At 45.1% G+C, this 23,960-nt stretch overlaps 1 protein-coding gene across 3 annotated transcripts in view; it reads right to left on the bottom strand.

Annotated features, from left to right (window-relative positions):
• Nucleotides 1-2,011: 2,011 nt before the first annotated feature.
• Nucleotides 2,012-23,960, bottom strand: part of SQOR (sulfide quinone oxidoreductase) — a 51,260-nt gene continuing 29,311 nt past the window's right edge. The window contains exons 4-11 of one of the 3 annotated variants that reach the window (XM_027084208.1): nt 22,496-22,549; nt 19,145-19,339; nt 17,097-17,306; nt 11,904-12,087; nt 9,767-9,834; nt 9,298-9,476; nt 4,738-4,791; nt 2,012-2,144 (exon numbers count right to left, since the gene is read on the bottom strand). In XM_027084208.1, coding sequence (XP_026940009.1) covers nt 2,027-2,144; nt 4,738-4,791; nt 9,298-9,476; nt 9,767-9,834; nt 11,904-12,087; nt 17,097-17,306; nt 19,145-19,339; nt 22,496-22,549 — 1,062 coding nt within the window. In that variant the 3' untranslated portion in view covers nt 2,012-2,026. Of the gene's footprint in view, nt 2,145-4,737; nt 4,792-7,721; nt 8,061-9,297; nt 9,477-9,766; nt 9,835-11,903; nt 12,088-17,096; nt 17,307-19,144; nt 19,340-22,495; nt 22,550-23,960 lie in introns of those variants that run through there. The other 2 variants (XM_027084210.1, XM_027084209.1) reach the window with 2 other exon arrangements.

Here is a 23,960-nt window from a genome sequence, read left to right as displayed (position 1 = left end):
AAACCCCATCGCAGGGGCTTCCCTGGTGGCGCAGTGGTTGCGCGTCCGCCTGCCGATGCAGGGGACACGGGTTCGTGCCCCGGTCCGGGAAGATCCCACATGCCGCGGAGTGGCTGGGCCCGTGAGCCATGGCCGCTGAGCCTGAGCGTCCGGAGCCTGTGCTCTGCAACAGTAGAGGCCACAACAGTGAGAGGCCCGCGTACCGCAAAAAAAAACCCATCGCAGAACTTGGCTGAGACCCCGCAGTTGGCAGGGATTTGGGAAACTAACCTGCTGGCAGTGCCTCTCTCCCTGTCCAGAATCTTCTCTTGCACCCCCCTCCCTCTCCGTGGCGGCACTGTCATCCATCACAGTCGCCGAAGCCTGGCAGTCATCCCAGCCTCCCTATCCCCCACCCATTGTAGTCATCCCAAAGCCCTGGGCTTCTGTATCCCTGTCTCTCCTATACTCACCTCTGTATCAAGGACGAAAGCTGGGAAAAGACAACTGGTTTCATCCAAAGTCTTCCAGTGAGGGAGGGGCATTTGCACCTCCTTCCAGATTGAAGATGGAAGGGAAGCCCTTTCCCTTTGGCAATGGCTGGCATACCAGTCCGTAGACATGAGGCTTGCAGGCAATCACCTGATTTGATGGGGCAAATCCTGAGATCAATGGGGCCAGTATTCCTGCAATTTCTGTAGCCTCTTGACCCCCTGAAAACCAGCAGTACTTGCCCATGATGTTTGTTTCCCCAGCCATTCCTAGAGTTCTATACGTACCAACTTCCCAATGTTCCAGGAGTTGGTGAAGTTTTTTCTGTAAAGGGCCAGCTAGTCAATATTTTAGCCTTTGAGGGCCACATTCAGTCTCTGTCACAACTACTCAGCTCTGCCACTGTAGTGCAAAAGCAGCCCTAGACAATACAGAAATGGAGGAGGATGGCTGTGTTCCAATAAAACTTCATTTATAAAAACAGGCAGTGGGCTGAATTTGGCTCACAGGTCATCGTTTGCCAGCCTCTGCACTTTCCAATTCCTTTCTGCCTGCACTATTTATATAGTGGTTTCTGTTTGCCTGACATACAGTATCCTAAATATTCCTGATTTTTTCCCCTCCTCTCCTTCCTTAGTGCCTTAATTCAAGCCCTCACCCTTCCTTGCTGAAGTTAGTTGGCCCTGGCCTTGGTCAGCCTGTCTGGAGTCTTCTCCTCCATGCATAGCTCACCCAAGCTGCTACAGTCTCCTCTCATTCACGCGTAAATTCCTTCAGTGGCTCTGCACCCCTTTGAGTTTACGTTGTGTCAGTCAGCGGCCCAACAGAAAGCAGATGACACGGTCAAGTGAGGCTAGTTCACGAAGGGCTTATGTACAAAGGTGGGCCAGGTTGGGGGAACCGCAGGCCCAGTGAGGTCCCTCGGGATTCGTAGGCAGGGAGCTGTTGCCACCCTTGTGCCCGTCAGGATGGGTGCAGGGAGAGGGCATCAGGCATCGGAACCCAAAAAGAGAGTGGGGCTTCTCCAGCCATCTGTGCTGAAGGACCAGATTTGTGGGATTTGTTTTCATTTTGTTTGATTTTTTAAAAATCTAATTCTTCTCAGACTAGTACTTCTGCAAAATACAATTAAAAATTATTGGGAAAAAATGAAATTTGAAAACACATAAAACACAAGCCCCCACAGGGAGATCAGCTCAGTGCTTTGTGACCGCCTGGAGGGGTGGGATAGGGAGGTGGGGAGGGAGGGAGACGCAAGAGGGAAGAGATATGGGAACATATGTATATGTATAACTGATTCACTTTGTTATAAAGCAAAAACTAACACAGCATCGTAAAGCAATTATACTCCAATAAAGAGGTTAAAAAAAAAAAACACAAGCCCCAATTTTTTTATTATTAGATCCAACAGGTAACATATATAAATTATCTCTGTCAAATTAACTCCTACTCTCAATTTCTGTTCTTACCTCATCATAGGGCCAAGATAGCCCCGCCAGGAGGGAGCCAGAAAAAGAAACGCCCCAACCTTACCCTCCTCCCTCCCTCCCACCTCTTACCAACCCACACTGGCCAAACCCAACCAGAAACTAGACAGCAGGGGAGACCATTCGCGGCCAGTGCTGGGCCGCCTCCCAGGGCAGACAGCAGGATGCAGAAAGTCCAGGGTGGGGCTGGAGGAACAAAAGGCAACATCAGAGATCCCAACCCAAGATCCTCCAGAAGCCCATTTCCCACCGTCTTCCTGTCGTTCAGTATCCCTCGTACACATACCAAGTTACCCACAGTCCCCACAGCCTCCCGCCTGCATCCCTTTACACATACAGTTCCCCACGCCTGGGAAGTTTCCACTCCTCTGCTCCTGGCCAAGTCTAACTCGCAGATCAGGACTGCAGTGGTAATAATGGTTTGGAGTGCTGAGAACATTTGTCCATCGATCTACTTCTTTAGGTAGCAATCCCCACTCCCCTAGCTATTAAGTGGGCACATGGCCAAAATGTAGCTGGTTCGTTCAGCTAACAAATATTTACTGAGAACTTACTGTGTGCTGTTCTAGGTACTGCTAATACAGCACTCAACAGAAAGAGCACTCTTTCGGATAGGGGAAACACATTTGTTTGTTCATCTGCTGATAAGCATAATCCTTCCCCAGAACTGGTCTGTGGACATTTAGAAAGCCAAGTTCTTTTTTCCACTAAGGAGGCCAAGCCAGGAGGACATGCATGTAGCCCTCTTCCCTGGGCACAGTGAGAAAGCCTGTCTGTCGCAGAGAGTGAGTCAGAGGGAAAAAGAATTGAGAGAATTGAAAGGAAAAAGAGAGCACCTTGATTATATTATGACTCCCAGATTTAGCCAAATCTGAAGTGAACACCTGAGTTTCCCAGTTACATGAGTCAATAAGTTCTCCTTTTTCTCTTAGGCTTATTTGGGTTGGATTTCTGTCCGAACCAAATGAGACCTGGCTAATACAGGGACTCATCTCAAACTTTACCTTCTGAATATTCTCCCTGAATGTCTGGTGTAAGACAGTGGCATATTCTGAATGCTATGACCACACACAGATGGGACATCTACCTTGGCGCTTTATGGAAAGAACCCAGCAGAGCTCACTGAGGACAGGGTTTTCATCTCTGAATCCCCAGGGCCTTGTGTTTATTAGATGCCCCCAAAATATTTGTGGGAGTAGCTGATAGTGAATTCTTGCAGTCAGTGAACCCCTATAACCAATAGTATATATCTATCATATGTATTTATACAGCCTGGAGATTGGGACTGATTGAGATCAAGAGAGATTGAATACAAAGGGCCTTCTGTGATCTAAGTTAACCAGTGGCCCAGAGAGTTTCAGGGACTTCCCCTAGGTAACACAGCCAGTGAGAGGCAGATCTGGGATTCAAACCAGGCAAGCTGGATCCAGACACGTGCTCTTAGCCACTACCCCACATGGACTAATCTATAATGCTGGCAATTTCCCAACTCTGAAAGTCAGTCGAAATGAGGCAGGGATCTGTGGTGGTATCAAGTGACAGAATCCGTCTTGCTAGAACAAGGATGTTGGAGAGCCGTCATGACCCCATGTCTCACAGACAGGCAGGAATTTCTAGTCTAAGGGGAAGCTGTATTTCTGAGCACTTCATTCACTTACTGGAGTTAACAACAACAATCACAGCTACAGTCTATGTGCCAAACTGCTAAAAGCTCTACCTCAATTCATTTAATGCTTGTGTTAACCCTGTGAAGTAGGTATTGTTACCCACTCTACAGGTTATAAAGTGGTGATGAAAACGCACTAGTGGGACGCTATGAGGCACGAGTCAGTGGGAGAGCCAGGACCTGAATCCCCGTCTGCGGCTCCAGATCCTGTGTTCTATCCAGCTGTCCCTCGAGAAATCTGAACCCAGCTTGTGCCAGGACAGCGCCAGAGTTCCTGCCTTTTTGCACCACTGCGGGCCTGGGTGTGGCCTCAAATTGTAGCTGAGGGATGCAATTACAGGAGTTTTACTGCATGTAAACATGGGAAGTTATAACTTCATTTGGGGTTGTTCACAGCATGCACTCCTCCCGGGAAGTTACTTTTTAAAAATCAGTACGGGGGTGGGGGGAGGGGTAGAAAACTGTTCCATATTTCACCATCCATCTTTCTCAACTGTGTCTTGTGACCTTTCTACCTAATATCTGTTGCAAAGTATTAGCCTTGACTTTCCCTAGCATGAGACAAGCAATCTCCTCAGCTACTTGGCAGTTAACCTATGCAGAGACCTGGTTTTCATTTATCCTTTCAGAAAGCCTCATCTTATCCAAAGCATTGCTCTTGTTCCTTCCCCCACCCCCCACCCCCACCCCCGCCCCCCTGAAATGATCACAATGAGCCTATCCCAAACGAAAGTTCCGTCTGTGGTCTTAGGGCATAAAGCAGGGACTTTGCTTTAAAATCAGACTGGACTTATCCAGTGCATACAATCAGAGGAGCTACTCTTAACTGTTGCATTACAGAGCCACCTTCCACAAAAAGACCTTCTATGTCTTTGATAATTACCTGTTATTGGAGGATTATGTGAGAAAAGTATCTAGTGATGACTATATGCCAATACTCTCCAAGGCACATGACATATATTTGTTACATTAATTAATTAGCAGTTTTCTCAGCCAGGACAAATGATCCGTGCACCTTGAGTAATTACTCACCGATCTCCTCCTCTCTACAACCAACCCCTGGGTCTTCAACGCATATTAAGTGTAAAACACAGGTCACAAAACAGTACTTACAGTATGATCCTATTTGTTTTCAGGAACTTTATATGTAACAGCAATATTAGGACACTGGAGAAAAAGACACCAAGATGCTATTAGCTGTTACAACTGGGTGATGAATTTGGAGTGATTTCTATTCCATTTGTTGATCTCTGTTCTCTAAATTTTCTACAAAATTTAGAAATAAGGGGGGAAAAACATCAAAAATGTTTTTAATACAAAAGAAATAAATAAATAAGAACCAACTGAATCTGAAACCCTGTGCTCTCCCTGCTGACTTAAGTCTCACTTCCCTCCCTGTATCTCAGTGGTCCCTAAGCTGCCACCCAGCTCTGTTTTCACTATATCCACAGCTCACCCCGGGCTGACACCAAGGGTGGGGGTGGGGGGGGGCAAGGAGGGATTTCCCAAGTCAGCAGTCCTAGCCCTGAGTCACTTCTGCGCTCTGCAGGCATCAGCCTCTGAGCTGGAGCCCTCCACAGGGTGGGACCAGCCACCTCACCCTGCCCCAGGCACCACCTTTGGAGAAACCACCACCTATCCTGGTCTTAACCCCTCCCCACTTCCTGCTGCTGACCCGGCTAACCTGAGGCAGTCCCAGAGAAGGGCCTCGGCCGCCCAGAGAAGGGCCTCGCCCTCGGCCGATCCCACATTCGTGGTTAAGGAGATATGGTTTCAAAGGCCAGACTTTTCTGGAATTCAGCACCTTTCTGATCTTTCCCAGCTCGGAGGAGGAACAGCTGGAGACCAGTGTACTGACCAATAGTGGTTACTGCTCCCTCCAGCCCCGGCAGTAAATTCTGCCCAGCATAATGTGAACAGAGGCAGTTTCCTGATGCTTGGAGGTTTATTCGGAATGCATGATCGTAAACAGACCCAAGAAGCTCCAGCTCACCCCAGGAGGGATTTCACAGTGACTCACCCCGGAGCCTCAGCCATTCCCAGAGACACAGCCTCACTCTCTGAAAATACATTTTTGTCCACATTTAGGGAGAGAGTCCTGGCTGGTTATTCCCAGGACTTCTTGGACCTTGCAGGGAAAGATCATTTGGGGTGAAGCGCCCCCAGCTCTCGCTGACTCAGCGGTCTCAGGCAGGAACTCTGTAAAGGCCCAGGGACTCCGAGAACAGGGCAGAAACCCACCTCTGCCTGTTTCAGAGCCGCACAGAGGGAAAAACAGTGCCACCTGTTATAGCACTGCTCTCCCATTCTAGAACTGAGGTGGGAGTGGGAGGGCTCAGTGCGACCACTACAGTGGTCAGTATAATCTATGGTCCAAATAGGACATTTCGGAGAGTGAAAGGGGGCGTCATGGATAGCTATGCCGGAATAACATATGTTAAACGGGAAGATGTGTGGTCATGCAGAAAACATCTCCCACTTCTAGTGCCCGATTAGGGGTCTGCTGCTAGGATGGTACCCCGTTCCTCCTCAGAACTGTGCCACTGAGGAAAGTCTACTTTCCAAATCAGAGCAAGGCCTCTTTCGGTGAGCTCCCCAGCATCCCAGGGAAAGGAGAGGAAACTATCCTTTAGGAACCACAAAACTGTGGCAGGGCCGTTATCTGTCGGTTCACCACTGCATCTCCAGGGCCAAGACAGTGCCTGGCGGCTTGTAGCAGCTCAGTAAATCCTTGCTGAATTAATGAATGAATGCCTAAGCAGAGTTTCTAAAGTCATCAGGGAACTTCAGGAAACCAGAGAGACTTAGCAACCCTAGGTAACACTGTTACCTAAACTAGGTAACAGTTTAGGTTTGAACTCTAAACTGTTATGAAAATCTAAGGCATTGCATAGACTGCTAAACAATGCCCTTTGGTGGAGTGTATAAATAAATGTGAAACATGCAAAGCTTTCAAATACCAGACTGAACTGAAACTGCAAGCTTCCAAATAAACTGGCTGGGGACAAATGATTTTGCTGCTGAACTTCAAATAAACTGCAACTACTTCCTGCAATATTTCCAATGTGATCTCATTCAAAATTTTTTTTTTTTTAATAAATTTATTTATTTTGTTTTAATTATTTTTGGCTGTGTTGGGTCTTCGTTGCTGCGCCCAGGCTTTCTCTAGTTGCGGCGAGCGGGGGCTACTCTTCGTTGCAGTGTGCGGGCTTCTCATTGCGGTGGTTTCTCTTGTTGTGGAGCATGGGCTCTAGGCACGCGGGCTTCAGTAGTTGTGGCACGCGGGCTCAGTAGTTGTGACACACGGGCTTAGTTGCTCCGCGGCATGTGGGATCTTCCCGGACCAGGAATCGAACCCGTGTCCCCTGCCTTGGCAGGCGGATTCTCAACCACTGCGCCACCAGGGAAGCCCTCATTCAAAATTTTATTGGCCAGAATTGGGACTGAATCAACGACATCCTCGCTGTGTGTATGTTCTCTGCAAAGCAGGGGCCATGAGAGAATTAGATTTGCAAGAGATTTACTGGGGGAAATGTCTGTCAAGGCTAAAGAAGGAGGAACAGGAGAAGGCAAGGGAGGGCTTTCAGACCATGATTCGGCAGGGACACCTGGGAAAGGAGGAGGGGAAGGAAGGAGGGATGGGAAAGAACCACCTCAGGCTTGATGCAGTCCCGAGAAAGTTTCAGCCAGGCTAATGGGAAATCCTGGAGCCAAAGTTGCCAGGAAGAAGAGTTCCACATCCTGTAGGAATAGGCCAGCATGAGTACCCACCCCACTCCCCACATCAGTCACTGGCTAGGAGAACGTGGCCTCCGCGTGAACATGGTGGCGGAGCAGAAGGGCAGCAGCCGGGCTCTCGGTCCACTGCCCCCGCAGCACCAGTTCTAGGCCGCACGTCTTTGGGGCTTTCACAGGCACTGTTTGAAATACTATTCTCCCTGGAATGACTCTTGTTTTCTGTAAATCCAAACAGGCTCTGGAGAAATTAGGCCCGCTATCAAGTAGATAACAGGTTAGCTATCCCACCACCACCATCTTTTCCTCGCCAGGGCCGTAACTTTTCATTCCACTAGTCAAGATAGAATTTTCTCACAGAATGTCAATCAATGGCAAGCTTTTATTTAAAAAATAGAAGTCTATTCTTTCATTTGCGTATTTCCAAAGAATCAAACTCATCCTGGGCAGCCTGCATGGTGGCTGTCCAGAGGGACTGAAAAGGGAGGCATCTGGTCACCATCATCCAGCAGTAAATGCTTTACGGGGTTAGATTTTGAGTTCTTCATGCTGCTCGCGGTCAATCAGTGGCTGTGATTTTGGTCCAGGAGCCATCCAAAGATGGATGGCCATCCCTGCAAGCCATCCAGAAGCTGAGCCATCCTCAGCTCCTACCCAGATGGAACAACTTCCGCAGAAAGGCTGGTCCTCCCCAGTAACCCCTGTAAGAAATGACACAGAAAAGTTCTTTGCGTCGGAAAAGATGGGGGTGACTTCGGCCAGCCTGGCGGCTGCTCACACAAAACACTTATCAGGCCATACAGCAAGACTGACAGCGAAGTAGAAAGATCCCAGGACTAGGAGGGGACAAGTCCTGGCTTTGACACTGACTTGCTATGTGAGCCTGAACACGCTGACTCGGTTCGGCCAAACAAAGCCCCTACTACGTGCAGACTGCAATCCCTTCTACCTTCACCTGCTCGTGAATTAAGTATAGGTCAGGGTTTCTCAACCTCGGCCCTACTGACATTTTGGACCAGATACTTCTCTGTGGTGGAGGCTGTCCGGTTCAGCAGCATCCTAGGCCTCTGCTCACTAGATGCCAGTAGCATCCCCTCCAGTTGTGACAACAGAATGTATCTCCAGATGTTGTCAAACGTCCCCTGGGGAGCAAAACCGCCCCTGGCTGAAAAACACTGGTATCGATATTCTGACTTACTTTTCTTAAAGGGTTTAGGAAAGTCAAATGAGATCATTTTTTTTTTGCAACAAAAAAAGAGGAATTATTAAGTTTGGTACTCTGTTTACTACTTGAATGCCTACTAGGTAGCTGTCTCTTTAGGTATTGCCTCATTCTTCCCCATGCTGTGAGGAAGACAATGTTACTTTCATTTTGCAGATGAGAAACTTAAAACACAGAGAGTTTAAGCAACTGGCCCTAGGACACACAGCTAGTAAATGGCAGACACGTGATTCAAACAAAGGTCAGACTCCAAAGCTTATGCTCTTAATCGCTATGTTTTCTTTGTCCTATAACATAATAAAAACAAAAGCAAGGTAGCAGATGATAAAGTACTTGACATGTCAAAGTGATTTACTATGATGATTACTATTATTTATCCAGCAGCAAGAAAGAACCAGAAACTGGAAGACAGAAGACTCGGTCACTGCCAATAATGGAGACAGCAGGCTGCATCCCCTGTGGGTGGTAGCTGTGCTAGGGCTCCCTTCCCTCACCCAGGGCAGCCTCTTTCCCATCACATCTGGCCGATGCTTCAGAACCCTTCTCAGGCGGCCATCACTAATCTATGAGACCTGGCACAGCAAGGTGGTTCCCTTTCGACAGTCCTGCTCGGGGTCATATCTCCTGAAGTTGGAAGGCCTTTTGGAAACAACCGCCCTGCACAAGTCGGTGCAATCTGCTAACAGCTGTGCCTCTCCCCCAGGCAATGCACTGACCTTAGCATCATATTCCAATACAGGAACGGCATCATGTCAGCCTTCATGAGGTACATGGAAAGCCTCTCTTTGCTCTGGTCAAAGGGGAAGGTTTCCAGGGGCTGAGCGTTGTAGTCAAATTCCGCGAGAATAACACGGTTGTAGCCAGTCACCAGTGGACACGACGTGTAGCCATCATACTAAAATTGGCCATGAGACAGAGTTGGAAAGTGGCTTCTTTCACGGTGCTATGTAGATACTTTAGAATTTATTATTTACTCTGAGCAGTTGTAATTTTTTTCTTTTTTTGTATATTCTAATTTTTTGTACAGTGAAAAAATAGAAATTATATAATACACTAAAGGCAAAAACTGAAGTGCCCATATTAGAGAAATTAATTAAGAAAGTGGCAAAATTGTGGGAAAACACTGTTTTCATGCAGAACGGAAGATGGTAAATTGAGACAGTGATTCTTACAAGGCATACAAACCTTCTTCACTGGTGTTTGATTCTTCATAATCAGAGAAATTGTTCTGTCAAGTATTCCTGACTGGGCAGCTACATGAGAAATGGAGAAGTCAGAAAAACATAAGCATCTAGATTTTCCATGAAAACTAATTTGCAAGTAACTTTAATGTGAACAAGTTAAGAAGACCACATCCCTCTAGACTGTAACTAGAGCACAACTCTTAACCCAGTGATGAAATCTAGCTTCACCAGGGACAAGACAAACTAACAGGAGGGGCTCCTGAGGTGACACAGTGGGAGGTACACAGCCTCACTGTGCAAGTCTTGCCGAAACGTATGATCTGAATCTGATCATCAAAAACTACTAGAGGGTTGTAAATTGTGGGATGTTCTACAAGGATAACCGGCCTGGACTCTTCAAAAATGCCAATGTCATGAAAGGAAAAAAAAAAAAAAAAACCCAAATGTCAGAGGCTTCTAGATTAAAGAAAACCAAAGAGACATGACAACCAATACAGAGTGTGGCCTTTGACTGGCTCATGAATTTAAGGGGAATTGGGGCCGGAGGGGCAGGGAAAGCTATAAAGGACATTTTTAGGGAAAATGGAGAAATTCAAACTGGATTGTATTGATGATTTTATAATACAATGTTCAGTTTCTTGGACATGATAATGGTCTTGTGGGTATAGAGGAGAAACTGCTTTTTCTTAGGAGATAGAGGTTGAAGTGTTTGAGGGTGAAGCATCAGGATGTCAAAACTTACTTTCTAATGACTCAACCAAAAAGTGTACATAGTGATCAAGCAAAATATTAAGTTATTGGTTAATTATTATGTTAGTCACAAAATATTAATAACTGGTTAACACCTGAAGGGTATATGGGTATTCACTGTACTTTCAAATTTTTCATAGATTTGAGATTTTTGAAATGAAAAGTTGGGGGAAAATTACTGTTAATACTGAAAAAGACAGGTTTCCCTGGTGGCACAGTGGTTAAGAATCCACCGGCCAATGCAAGGAACACGGGTTCAAGCCCTGGTCCGGGAAGACCCCACATGCCGCTGAGCGACTAAGCCCGTGCACCACAACTACTGAGCCTGAGCTCTAGAGCCCGCGAGCCACAACTACTGAGCCCACATGCCACAACTACTGAAGCCCGCGCACCTAGAGCCCATGCTCTGCAACAAGAGAAGCCACCACAATGAGAAGCCCGCACACCACAACGCACCGCAACAAAGAGTAGCCCCGGCTCGCTGCAACTAGAGAAAGCCCACGCACAGCAATGAAGACCCAATGCAGCCAAAAATAAATTTTAAAATAGTAATAATAATAATGAAAAAGACATTCAATGGATTTCCTAGAAAGTCTTTCTTAGGTTGACGTATTCAAGCAGAAGTAACACATGTTTGGCAGGTGTGTAATTCACACAAAACACTCCCATACCCGTCAGCAGGGAGGTCCGTGTTTCATAACATCTAAAGAAGACAGTCCCTGTCTACAGAAAACAGAATCTAAAAGGCAATTCCCTCCATCACTGCTAGAGCAGAACATCGAAGTGAAGAATTTAGTTTCCCAGGCTGAGGCCTTAATCATGTACCAATCAGGGCACTCTCCACTGTATCTGTCTTAGTGCAATTTTCTGCTCTGCAAGCTTTCAATTGACTTGCATGTGTTTTCTGGGGAAACAAATGCTTCCCTAGTTTTACGGTGTTTCAGGCAGAAGAAAAATAGCCAACCTACCTGGCATCGGGGGCAAAGAAGGCCAGGGATGTGAGCACGGCAGTATGAGAAGTAACAGAATCCTAGAGAGCTGGAAAAGCGGTACCTCTCTGTCTCTAATGCCCCCTCCCCTGAAAACCACCCCTCTGACAGAGAAAAGGCAGATGAGGTCGTGCTACTCTGGTGCAAAGCACTCAACAGATACTTTCTTCTTTACACAACACTAGGTTCAAGGACAACTTGCTTCTGTGTTGGGGAGGCCAAAGTCATTTTTAGGCCACAAAAGTTTCTTCATTATTAATGAAGATAATGAAATCTATCTTCATTAATATAATTAGCACATAATGAAATGCCACTTGTGCCCAACTTTTGTTTTTGTTATGACGGTGCCTGAGGATGACATCATGTTGAGTGGGGAAGAAACACAACTCGTGGTCTTACCTACGGCAGCAGCGGTCTTTGACGTCGGCAGGTTGGTGCAGTCCCCGATCCCAAACACGTTTGGGTACCGCTTGTGCTGCAGAGTGTCTTTATCCACGTCCACCCAGCCGGCAGCGTCAGCCACAGGACTTGTCTTGAGGACATCTGGTGGGCTCATTGGTGGCGTAACGTGAAGCATTTCATACTGCAAAAAGGGAGAGCATCCAAATGTGTGTTTCTTCTGTTATTTCTATAGCCCCACAAGCTCCCGTCCTAACTCCCTGTGGCTGTATGGAGCAGTATAAGTGCTCATTACTGATCCACACCCACTCCAAGATTTTACTCGCTCCTGTGCAAATGTGGTGATAAAATAACTGACATGGTCTCCCTATACAGAGGGCACGTGATCCCTTGGGCAGCAGGCATGGGGGAATCCGAAATACTGGAGTGAACCTCACTAACATTTTGAAAGAACTCATTGATGTTTCTATTTATTACTAAAACAAAGCAGGGGGTGTATCTCAGTTGCTCTCTCCCTGACCCTCAGCTGTCGACTTGTAAAAGTCTGGTACTTCAGTTTTATTCTGCAAAGAGGTTCTCAGAGCACCTGAAACTTTTAAAGGCCATGTGAGGAGCTCATAAGTGGGCACCATTCCCAAATGTGGGCCAACACTCAAAATACATAAAGGAAACCATCAAAATGCCAATTTAAGGTGAAATAAAGGTGGCAAGAATATTGGCTAGCACTTTGAAGAAGGAGGGGTCTGATTCAGTGCTGGGTTTACTGAACCATGCGGGAGGCAGGGTGGATTTTTTTTCCCCAAAAACCTGTATCAGGGTTACCCTTGGCAATAGGGCACTAACCAAACCTGGTCAATTCTGATGGCTCATTTAACTCTTTTGTTTATGTAATGTTCTTTTTTGTTTACATGATATTTTGCAGTTTATCCTTTTTATTCCTTTCATTTAATAAACTCCATCTAGCAATATCAAATTGATTTAAATGTCCACAAAACATTTCATTACGGTGAAAACTTTAGCATCTTAGGACAATCCTAACCTTGTAATAGTCAACAACCCCTGGTTTCCATAAGGAGCTCTGTCCCCTCACCAGGGCCTGGCAGTCATTGGTGGCAGAGGGAGTTAGGAAGGTGACTTGTATTTATTCCCACTCTCAGACAATTATAAGCTTAATCAACCTTAAGGTAGAAGGAGTGGGGCAAATGGGCAGTGTTCTGCAAAGCATTCTGGGTGGCTCTTTAGGGGCCTGGGTCCCTGAGGCTGGGTCTGTTCATTTACATGGAGACTGAGCACATGTCTGCAGGACAGCAGATGGAACGGTCAAGAACCGTCATCCACCAAATTATTAAGGCCATGTCTATATTTCTGCAGTTAACCAGACCACTTTTTTTAGCTGAGGGCTAAACCTTGCTAAAGTTACTGTGCTTGAATTTCACAAATACTCATGAATTTCATACAACTTTTCTAGAAGGAAGGTTAAATATTTCCACATAATCATCATAAAGGTATGAAGTTTTACTTGAGAAAAGAACTACTGGGGTTTGCAATATAGATTTGCTGAAAATTAACATTAGCATTCAGTTGTAGCTTGTTCTTTAGCCATTATTTCCATAAACTGAATCTGATAAATAACTTGGTTATCCTTCATTAACATAAATCATCTATTGAGAATATAAACTTTAATGTTCATAAGCAGCATTTGGGAGACTTGTGGAAAATGCAGGTTCCTGGGCCCCACCACCCCCAGATCCCAATCCAGTAGGTGTGGGAGAAGAACAGGAATCTGCACTTTAACAAAATCCCCTAGTGATTCTGACATATGAAACCTGTAGATGATAGTCTTAGAAGCTCTGGCTTGAAGGAACAGGTTCATTTACAATGAAAAATGAAATGCTATTACTTAGAAAGTGATTTCACCTTTCCTTTCCTCATCTATAAGGAAATGCACTACATTAGACAATCTCCAAAACCTCATCTAGTTCTAGGACTCCATGATATAAAAAAAGTTTAGGACTTCCCTAGTGGCGCAGTGGTTGAGAGTCTGCCTGCTGATGCAGGGGACATGGGTTCGTGCCCCTGTCCAGGAAGATCCCACATGCCACGGAGCGGCTGGGCCCGTGAGCCATGGCTGCTGAGCTTGTGCGTCCAGAGCCTGTGCTCTGCAACGGGAGAGGCCACAGCAGTGAGAGGCCCACATACCGCCAAAAAAAAATTTTAGATATTTATAAACGTAGGAGACTTGGACCAGTTCACAAGCTCTCTATGAAGGATCAGAGACTATAGGCTTTTGGGTACATTTAATTCTTTACAGCATGGTGCCCAATCCTGGTTACACAAGAGAATCATTAGGGGAACTTTTGAAATTCCCAATCCTCAGTCCACACCCTAGACCAATTAACCAGAATCCCTGGGGGTTAGACCCAGGCATCAGCACATTTTAAAAGCTCTCCAGGTTATTGCAATGTGCAGCCAGGGCTGAGAGCCACTGCTCTAAAGACTTTTGGTCGATTTTTTGAAATTCATATTTTAAACAGTGGAATTGGGTCTGGAGGGAAAATCTTACCTAAAATCTTATACTTCAAAAGGGCACAAATAATCTTCTTTCCTTATAAACCCTTTAGAAGAACCATAACCATTTATTTATGCAAGTCTCTATCTGCAGCCTCAACTATCCACAGCACAGCTGAGAACCAAAGTAAAAAGGCCCAAATAACAAAATTAAGTCCATGCACTCAAGCTCATACACTTTGCTCATAAAAGTATGCTGTGGGCCCTCACACATAGCCTATTTGCTTTTACTTTACATAAAATTTAATGAGTTTGGCTATCTCATTTTCCAGCCAATAAAAAATTAGAAATAGCGATTTAAAAGAGCTGAAGCTGGAGGGACTTTCCAAAGTCACAACTGCCTTACAGCCAGGAAAAAAGAAAACCGGAAAACCACAAAATGGACACACACAATAGCAAATAACAGAGTAGTCTGAGACTCTTTTGTAAGGTGATAACTAGCTCTAAACAACCCAGTAGGCCCTAAGAGCATAACTCTGCAAGAGCTATGCAAAATTATGACCCTGAGCTGGGGCAAGCAGATGAGCCTGAGACATACTGTGACACCAGAAAGCAAGGAAGTGCTCAAAAATATGATGGGGACATGTCACAACAGCATAGGAGCCATCCTGAAAGGGCTCCTACTGACCAAATCTGGGACAACTTGAGCACCAAAATAATTAAGGACAGGGATGAATTATAAACCATTGGGGGAAAAAACAGAAATTCATGAGTTCATACTAATAATTAATTAATTGAGAAGAGAGGGCTTTTGCTGACAGGATGCCGAGAGTCTACCAGTAAAGGTGGAGGGAATGCTGGACCGCAACATCATTTTGCAACCATCATAGTAAAGACTGAATTAGGCAAAAATCATCAATGGATGTTAAATCTAGTGGGAAACTTTACTGAGTAGGGTGTTTGCATGGTCTGAAATTGCACCCCCCTCACCGCCGCCAAACTCCTTATTATTAGCAAGGAAGAAAAAGAATAATAATTATACAGTGGAGAAATTGGACCATATCTTGACTGGTGATCAAAATGAACATCTTCAGGGAGGGGCAGATGAGCACTGCGTGCTTTCCAATGTGATGCCCTAGGAAAGACACACCACTTCTGCGGTATTTCAGTCCAAAAAGCAGAGCCTGAAACTCATCAGAAGAAAACATAAACAAACCCAAAATGAGGAACATTCTATTAAAAAATAAAAGTGGGGTGGGAGGGAGCTGTATTATTCTAAAATGTCAGTGTCATGGAAGACAAAGAAAGGCTGTGGAAACATTCCAGATTAAAGGAGGCTAAAGAGACATGGCAATTACACCAGCTTCTGTCCTGGAGGGGATAGCACTAACAAATGCTACTTGTCAATCAACAAAACCAGACTGTAACTCATAGATTAAAATATTGTATCCATGCTAAATTTACTGAATTGATAACTGTACTGTGGTTATGTAAGAGAATACTCCTATCTCTTAGGAAATTTACAGTGAAATATTTACGGGTAAAGGACCATGTTGTACGATGTACATAACTCACCTTTAAATGCTTTGGGAAAATATATTATATTACATTACATTACATTATACTTACATACAGAGAGAAACAGAAAGTGAAGTCAATGAGTAAAACTCTATAATAAGTGAATCTAGGTAAAGTCTGTATACAGTCTTCTTTGCACAATTTTTATTTTTGCAACTTCTCTAAGTTTGAGATTATTTCTAACTCAAAGTTTTTAAAAATATGACCTTGAGTCATTAGCAGCATTTTAAATGATAGTCATTACATGCCATTTAAGAAAGGAAAGATGTGTGAAATACATTTTAAAAAGAGTTTGTACTAGGAAGCTTAACATGTGAAGTTTTGATATTTACAAAATTCATCTTTGGTTCACTTCAAAATTTCCTTTTATGGACTCCTTCATTCCTCTAAAAATGCTGAATGAATAAACTGTGACTCTATGTACTGTTTCCTCATTAGTAACAGCTCTTGCCAGAATGACAATAAACAAATGATGCTTCCATGCATCTTCTCCAGATGGCTTTACATCTTGTTCTTAATGTACTAGTCCCACACTCCACAGAAGAAGAAACAGACACATAGAAGCCAAGTCCATATACAAAGGCTAGATCTTTCCAAGCAGGATGTGGCGCCACCAGATCTTTCAAGGATTTTTAAGCGTCTCCTTTCAGGCACAGGTGAAAGATGTTTAAAGACAGCCCCTTCCACAGATGAAAGATACCCATCATTCTTGAACTGCCCACAAGCAGGACTGACTCACAAACCATAAATTGAGACAATCACCAAATCCTGCATTTAAGGAGCCTTTCTTAAACTCTAGGCAATAAGTGAAGCTGTAAAATATTTTTGGCAGCTTCAAGTGACTCAATGCCAAGGAAGTACACACAAAATAGCATAAAAATTCACTTGGTACCAGTAGATGAACCCTCCTCACCTCCCATAGACACAGCCTCTTATCTCTTTCTCTTCCCCACCCATTTTGGTCCACCGTCTCCCCTGTTGCAACCCTAATATGCTCACTGTAACCAGCCTCCCAGGCACATGATGAAGATGGACAAGGAAGTGAGGGCCTCAGCGTCGCCTGCATCTATGGCACTGCTCAGCTGACAGCTTCACCTCCACACTCACTGAAATCACTTGGGTCTCTCCAGGTTTGTCCAGATTTTCAAAAACAGCCTCTTGTTTATCAGCTCGGACTTCAATGAGGTTTTGCTTGTAGTTAACGATGAGGTTCCTCTCCCGGATAATCTCCTGCAGGGCATCTGCATACTTCTTGACCCCAAAAATTGCTCCAAGAGAAGTGTTGAAAATGATATTGGCCTTGGATCGCTTCCCTGTCTGAGAAAAAGAAAAGAATGGAAACAACCAACATCAAAGTATTACTCCGGCCACCCTTTTTTTCTTTTTAACCTAGACAAGACTTAAAACCCTCAGAAGAGACCTCGCCAGCTTTCTCCATCACTATGCACTGGTGGGTGAGCTGTGGACCAATCCACTGCCTCCTCATTTTCTGTCAGTGACACAGCAACTAAGAGCAACTTGATTCAGGTGTTGACATGGACCCTGTTCAAAGAGGGCCAGAGTTGAAAGTCAAGCCCAAGGGAAGATAGAACTGAATTGTTTATTCATATATTCATTTGTTGATTCACTCAGTAAACATTTAATGAGGTCCTAGAGTTGGCCCGGTACTATTCTAGGTGCTGAGAGGACAGAAGTGAACAAAACAAAGTTCCCGTCCGCTTGGCTCATACGCTCTAGTATTGTTCATATGTTTCAGAGAGGCTGGTATCCTCCCAAGTGCCTAAGATCTTAAGGCACCTGAAAGAGAACCTTCCTCTCAGGCCATGTAAGACTTGGGAGATGTTATGCAAAGAGAATTCCAGGAGGGAAGAAAGCTAACCTCTGACTCTTTTCTTTTGTTCAGCTCCTTTTAGGATTTGCTCACCTGGATCACACTATTTGAAAGAAGATGGGTGGGTAAGAACCTCAAAAGGCTGTGCCAACCTGGAATTCTCATGACCCAGGAGCGACCTTTTCTTAGAAACAGCAGTGATGGTGGACCTGTTCCTTAACTGCCCACCCCACAGGGTTGGAGCAGGTTTACATAACCCAGGGGAAGGCCTTCCCAGTGCCAGCCTCCAAGCACACATTCAACACCTCTTCAGCCCCACCTTCCCCTCCCCTTCCGCCCACCTGTCCCTTTACAGAACCAGAGGCTGCTTTGAATCCTGTCACTGTCTCAAGTCAAACCGTGCTTTGGTAAACCAACTGTGACATCCCACACATGGGCAGGAGGGCGACAGCAGCTTCTCCACAGCTTCTCACCAGGTGTACCTGAGCTGTGGACACCTGAAGTTGTTTGAGGAACGCTGAGAAAGGATCCTCACCCAAACATCTCTTTCCACTAAGGTCCAAAGTTCTAAGTGAACAATTTTTTGTCTTTAGAGTTGGCGGTTTGCCTATTATACATCCAAGAATATATAATAAGAGCCAAAAAATATTCATAACACTGAAGTTGAGCGGGAGCAGCTGAGGATATTATTATGTACAAACATGAACAATGTGCAACTAATTGTGCAAATGCACGGATATATTTAAACAATCTGTAGCATATCTCACCAGTAGACTTTTATACACACATTTAAAAGTATATTACAAAGACTATTTAATAACATATAATACATATAAATTTGTATGTACAGTATGATTATAACCTTGTTAAAAAAATATGTATAGGGAAAAGAATGGAAGTACATGTCAAATTGATGACAGCAGCTATACCAAAGCGATTGGATTATGAGTGACTTCTTCCTTTTTTTCTATTTTGTAAACTTCCAATTACATAATTTTGTACATATGTAATAAAAATTTAAAAACAAAAAAGGTATTTTGACATGGATAAAAATGAAATCCCGGGCTTCCCTGGTGTTGCAGTGGTTGAGAGTCCGCCTGCCGATGCAGGGGACATGGGTTCGTGCTCCGGTCCAGGAAGATCCCGCGGAGCGGCTGGGCCCGTGAGCCATGGCCGCTGAGCCTGCGCATCCGGAGCCTGTGCTCCGCAATGGGAGAGGCCACAACAGTGAGAGGCCCACGTACTGCAAAAAAAAAAAAAAAAAAAAAAAAAAAACGAAATCCCTTCTGCCCTCCTTGTCTCTATCCCTGGAAAAGAAGCATACCTTCCTGAAATAGGCCTCTGATAAATACATGATCTTCTGCGGGGCTCCAGCGCACTTCACTGGGGTATTAGGGAAGGTAAAGATGGCATTGCCCTCCTTAAAGTCCTGCAGAGCTTTCCATGTCTTCTCTACCGTCCTAACTGAATAATTGGACCCTATTTGGGGATGGGCAAAACCTTCAGGGAGGCCTTTGATCTGCAACAAAGCACACAAAGAAATTATTATTTAACAAAAGTGCAAATGGAGCCTGTGTTTAGAGTCCTTGTTCTCTGCCATTTCTACAACCTCTCAAGTATTTCAGCACAATCATTAGCCCCAGGACTCACACACAGTGGAGCAGGAGGTGGCTGAGGGATCTGCTAAGCCCAGAGCTGTGGTGTCTGCAGTCACCTGTCAAAGCACAGAATAGGCTTGGCCCGGCGGAAACCCTCGGCCTCCCTGGCCTGGAGACCAGGATTTGAACCTATCTCTGCCCACCATCAGAGTGAGGACAAGAAGCCAGAATTACTTCCTTTTCAGAGAACCCGTTGCCTTACTGGGGAGAAAAAGAACAACAGGCAGAACCAAGAGCCATACTGTCAGTGATTAACAAAATTAAATTACTCTGTATCAGGCTGGACCAGGCCCAGCTCTTGGTAAAGGCCGCAAAGGCAGGAAATTAAAAGCATGGACTTGGGAACCCTACAGACCCAGCCTGGGTCCTAGCTTTTCCACTTACAAGCACTGTGATCCTGTGTAAATTACCCAATAAATCAGCTGGTGGGTCTCAGGTGTGGTCCCCAGAACAGGACCACCTGGGAACTTGTTAGAAATGCAAATTATCAGGCCCCACCCCAAACCTACTGGATCAGAAACTCAGAGACCAGCCCAGAAATCTGTTTTAACAGGCCCTGCAGGTGATTCTGATGCGCACTGAGAAGCTTATGTTCAGCATCTGTGAAATGGGGATAAAAGTAACTGCTTCATGGGGTTGTTGGCAGGAATAAAGGAGACCAAGCGTGTAAGGTGATTAGAAAAATGACACTTACGTGGTAGTGTTTTGTAAGTATTAGTGTATTCCTGCCAGGAAGATTAACTGGGTCCCTGTCTTAAATGTTAGAAGGTGCATACAATGCAATGAAGATGGAAAGGAGTGAGTTAAGGGACTCAGGCACAAGCAGGGAACCATCAAAAACAGTCACCAAGATGGCCTGGTCCTTCAGAACCTCCCCAGTCTGTTCTCTAGCCTGTTCTCTCGGCTGTAGGGCACCCACCTGCAGAGTCACCCAACACCTATTCCTCAGGTCTCAAGGAAACAGAGTCCTATGGTCTCCATTGCATCCAACATTAAGAGCAACTATTCCTCTGATTACTGACCATATCTTCTGCTGCAGTTTAAGTAGTTGTAATATTCTCAGTCTCAACAACAGTAACCATTTATTACCATAAAATCACCTTGCATTTTAATGTTTCTGCAGTTTCACATCTATGTTTATATTCACTCTATTCACTATACCCCTCTGAGGGAGGGGGTGGAATATTACTGACCCACAGACACAGACGAGGAAACTGAAGAGCGAGGTTGAGAGACCCACCTAGACTCTTACAGAACTAGATACCGAGGCCCCTGACCACTGCCTGTGGCTCTTCCCACAGGACCTCCATAACTCCCGGCTCCCAAAGAAAAACTCAGTGTCCAAGAGACAAACAAACAGCAAGTCTGCCTTCATCGTTTCTCTCTAGTCTGAAGAAGCTGTTGCTAAGGAAAAGGGTAACCAAGTTCCTTTTAAGGAGACTTGTTCGTAAAGGGCAGTTTATGACGCCACTGAATCCAAGTTGCTTCTGGGAACCCTGAAGCAGGAGGAGACGGGAAAGTCTGAGATGAGATAACAGGCTGTGCGCCGGGAGCTGCGGACCGTCCTACTGCACTGAGCAGACCAGCGAGCAGGACACGGCGCTGCAGAGACCCCCTCGGGAGCTGGTGGGGGAAAGAGGCGGAGGCAGCTGGGCAGAGGGAAGCTGCTGCGGTTCAACAGAGCCCAGATCAGAGATCCAGCCCTTCTGGAGGCCCAACTACATTCCTGCCCCCGAGATCCAAACACCCTGGTATCCTCATCAGAGAAATCCCTTTTTGTTTACACTAACCTGGGTAGTTTTCTAGTACCTGCAAAGACTGCTAAGTAACACAGTAGCCCTGGTAATGTTATTCACGCTCTCTTAGCCTCAGTTTCCTCATCTATCAAGAGGAGATAAAAATATCTACCTCACAAGCAGTTGTGAGGAGTCAGCATTAGATTCCTAGCATGGTCCCTGTACATAGTAGAGACTGCACAGTAACAGTTACTTTTAAATATTATTGTTTCTCGGTTTACTGCAAGAGGGTGCTAAGAACTCTCAGCACTGGTCTCTTCAAACAGTCCTCCTCTCACGGCACTGGGCTGTCGGGGCGACAGGATGGTGGAGATGGGCTGTCTTTGCTAAGTCAACTCTGGTGGGCTTTTTAAGAGGCACGGACGTCCCAGAAATTATAACTGGCACCTTTCTCCATAGAGTCTCCTCCACAGCTTGTCGTCCCCAGGTCATTTTCACTACACCCTAGCCTGGACATGTCGCGATTCTGGTTTTTTACACAGAAACACACTTCGAAGACCCTGCTGATCCGACTCAGACGTGGCCCTCACCTGGACCGCATTCCTGAAACTTGTGATCTGGTCATCACAATGCTTTATGTGCTTCAGCTACTTATCCACGGTCCCCAGTAAGCTTCCGGAAATCATAATTACTAACTCACCCCATTATGTTTTAGGAAAATAAATTTGAATCTCACAATTGTCAGAAGGCATCTGGCTCTCTAGCTCACTGAAAAGGAAGGTCTAAGGAACTTCTAGGGCAGCATTTATATTGTGTCGGTCAATTCATACCAAAAACCCCAGCTCTATGCAACAGAACTCAAGACATCCTTCCAGCTCCTGATAAGTTAACTGCTGGTATTCTACCCTTAAAGTCTGCTTAGGAATTCACAATCTAAATCTTACTTTCAAAGGAAAATTTAATCTGTAATATAACCAACTAAGTCCTACAGAGAAAGGTAGTTTTCTTGTAAGTGTGGAAAAGGTGGCTATTTTGCAAGAATTACCATCAGGCCATGGACACGCCGAACTCTGATGATAGTTCAAAGCTAGAACATATCATGATCATTGACAGAATCTTAGAGAAGACTTTTTCAAAACCATAAAAAGACTGCTGAGAAATAAAACTAGAAGTGGACTGCTTAATACTCTTTCTTGTCAAAATGAATGTAAAGCAACTAAACGCTGTTTTGATCGTAGCGTAAGGACGCCAGTGTAACATAAAAGTAGCTTAAGACAGTACCTTCTCATAGTCCAGCTGAATTCCGAGAGCAATGATAAGATATTTGTAGGAAATCTGCAACACACAAAAAATGACATTTTAGACCAGCACCCAAAAAGTGGCAGCCCGAGGGCTGACTCAGGCCCCAAATGTGTGTGGCCAACACTGCGTTTCCATTTCTTACCGTGACTGACTTGGGGCTGTGGGTAGTGCGCAGGACAGCAGGCAGAGATGCACGCTCCAGTTTGCCATCATGCCCACCGTTCTCTGCTGCCTCACACCTCACTGCTTCACAAATATTGTATAACCTGCCTGGCCTCTGGGAGCTGGAGACGCCTGTATTTTTACACAGTGGAGAACGACAGCAAAGAGGCCACAATGCTTCCCTAGTGCTCGTGTTAACACAATATTTTTCATGTTGAAGAGTGGGAGGATGACTTTCAAATCTTAAAACAATCAGCTTTTTTTTTTTTTTAACATCTTTATTGGAGTATAAGTGCTTTACAATGGTGTGTTAGTTTCTGCTTTATAACAAAGTGAATCAGCTATACATACACATATATCCCCATATCTCCTCCCTCTTGCACCTCCCTCCCACCCTCCCCATCCCACCCCTCTAGGTGGTCCCAAAGCACCGAGCTGATCTCCCTGTGCTATGTGGCTGCTTCCCACTAGCTATCTATTTTACGTTTGGTAGTGTATATATGTCCATGCCACTCTCTAACTTCGTACCAACTTACCCTTCCCCCTCCCCGTGCCCTCAAGTCCATTCTCTACTACGCCTGCGTCTTTATTCCTGTCCTGCCCCTAGGCTCTTCATGACCTTTTTTTTTTTTTTTTTAGATTCCATATATATGTGTATTAGCATACGGTACTTGTTTTTCTCTTTCTGACTTACTTCACTCTGTATGTAGGTCCGTCCACCTCACGATAACTCAATTTCGTTTCTTTTTATGGCTGAGTAATATTCTAAAAACAACCAGCTTTCTTTAAAAGCTATCTGGTAGCTTGTGAATCCCAAGCAAATCTGACCTGTCGTATGAATTGGATCAATATTGTAACTGAGAAACCGCTCTTTTGAGGGCCACTAGAAAGGATGTGTGTGGTATAACCTACCTGATCTTGTTTAATGATCTGTTTGGAATTTAAAACTCCTCTCTTTAAATATGGGCATTGTGCTTATCCATGCTGAAGGCAAAAGTATCCATGTTTATTGTGATGGAAATGGGGGTTTAGGATCAGAAGTTGGACAAGTTGAAGCACAAGAGTGTAAGCAAGAAGGATGTAAAGTGAAAGGACTTGCCTAGAAAACTGGAGAATGACTGCCGTGACAGGAGCCCAGAATGGAGCCACAGGTGGTGACTGCCACAGTCTTGTACCAAATAGAGAAGCACTGCTGTGTTATACAGCAGCAATGTTCTCCTCACTACATCGAATGCTCCTAGAGGATAAAGGTTATGTCTTGTTCCCTACAGTCCTAGAATCT

Source organism: Aethalodelphis obliquidens, unplaced genomic scaffold, assembly GCF_003676395.1.
Source record: "Aethalodelphis obliquidens isolate GAN/ISIS:26980383/991018 unplaced genomic scaffold, ASM367639v1 scaffold51, whole genome shotgun sequence".
Taxonomy (NCBI): domain Eukaryota; kingdom Metazoa; phylum Chordata; class Mammalia; order Artiodactyla; family Delphinidae; genus Aethalodelphis; species Aethalodelphis obliquidens.
This window is presented reverse-complemented; position numbering and strand designations above follow the sequence as displayed.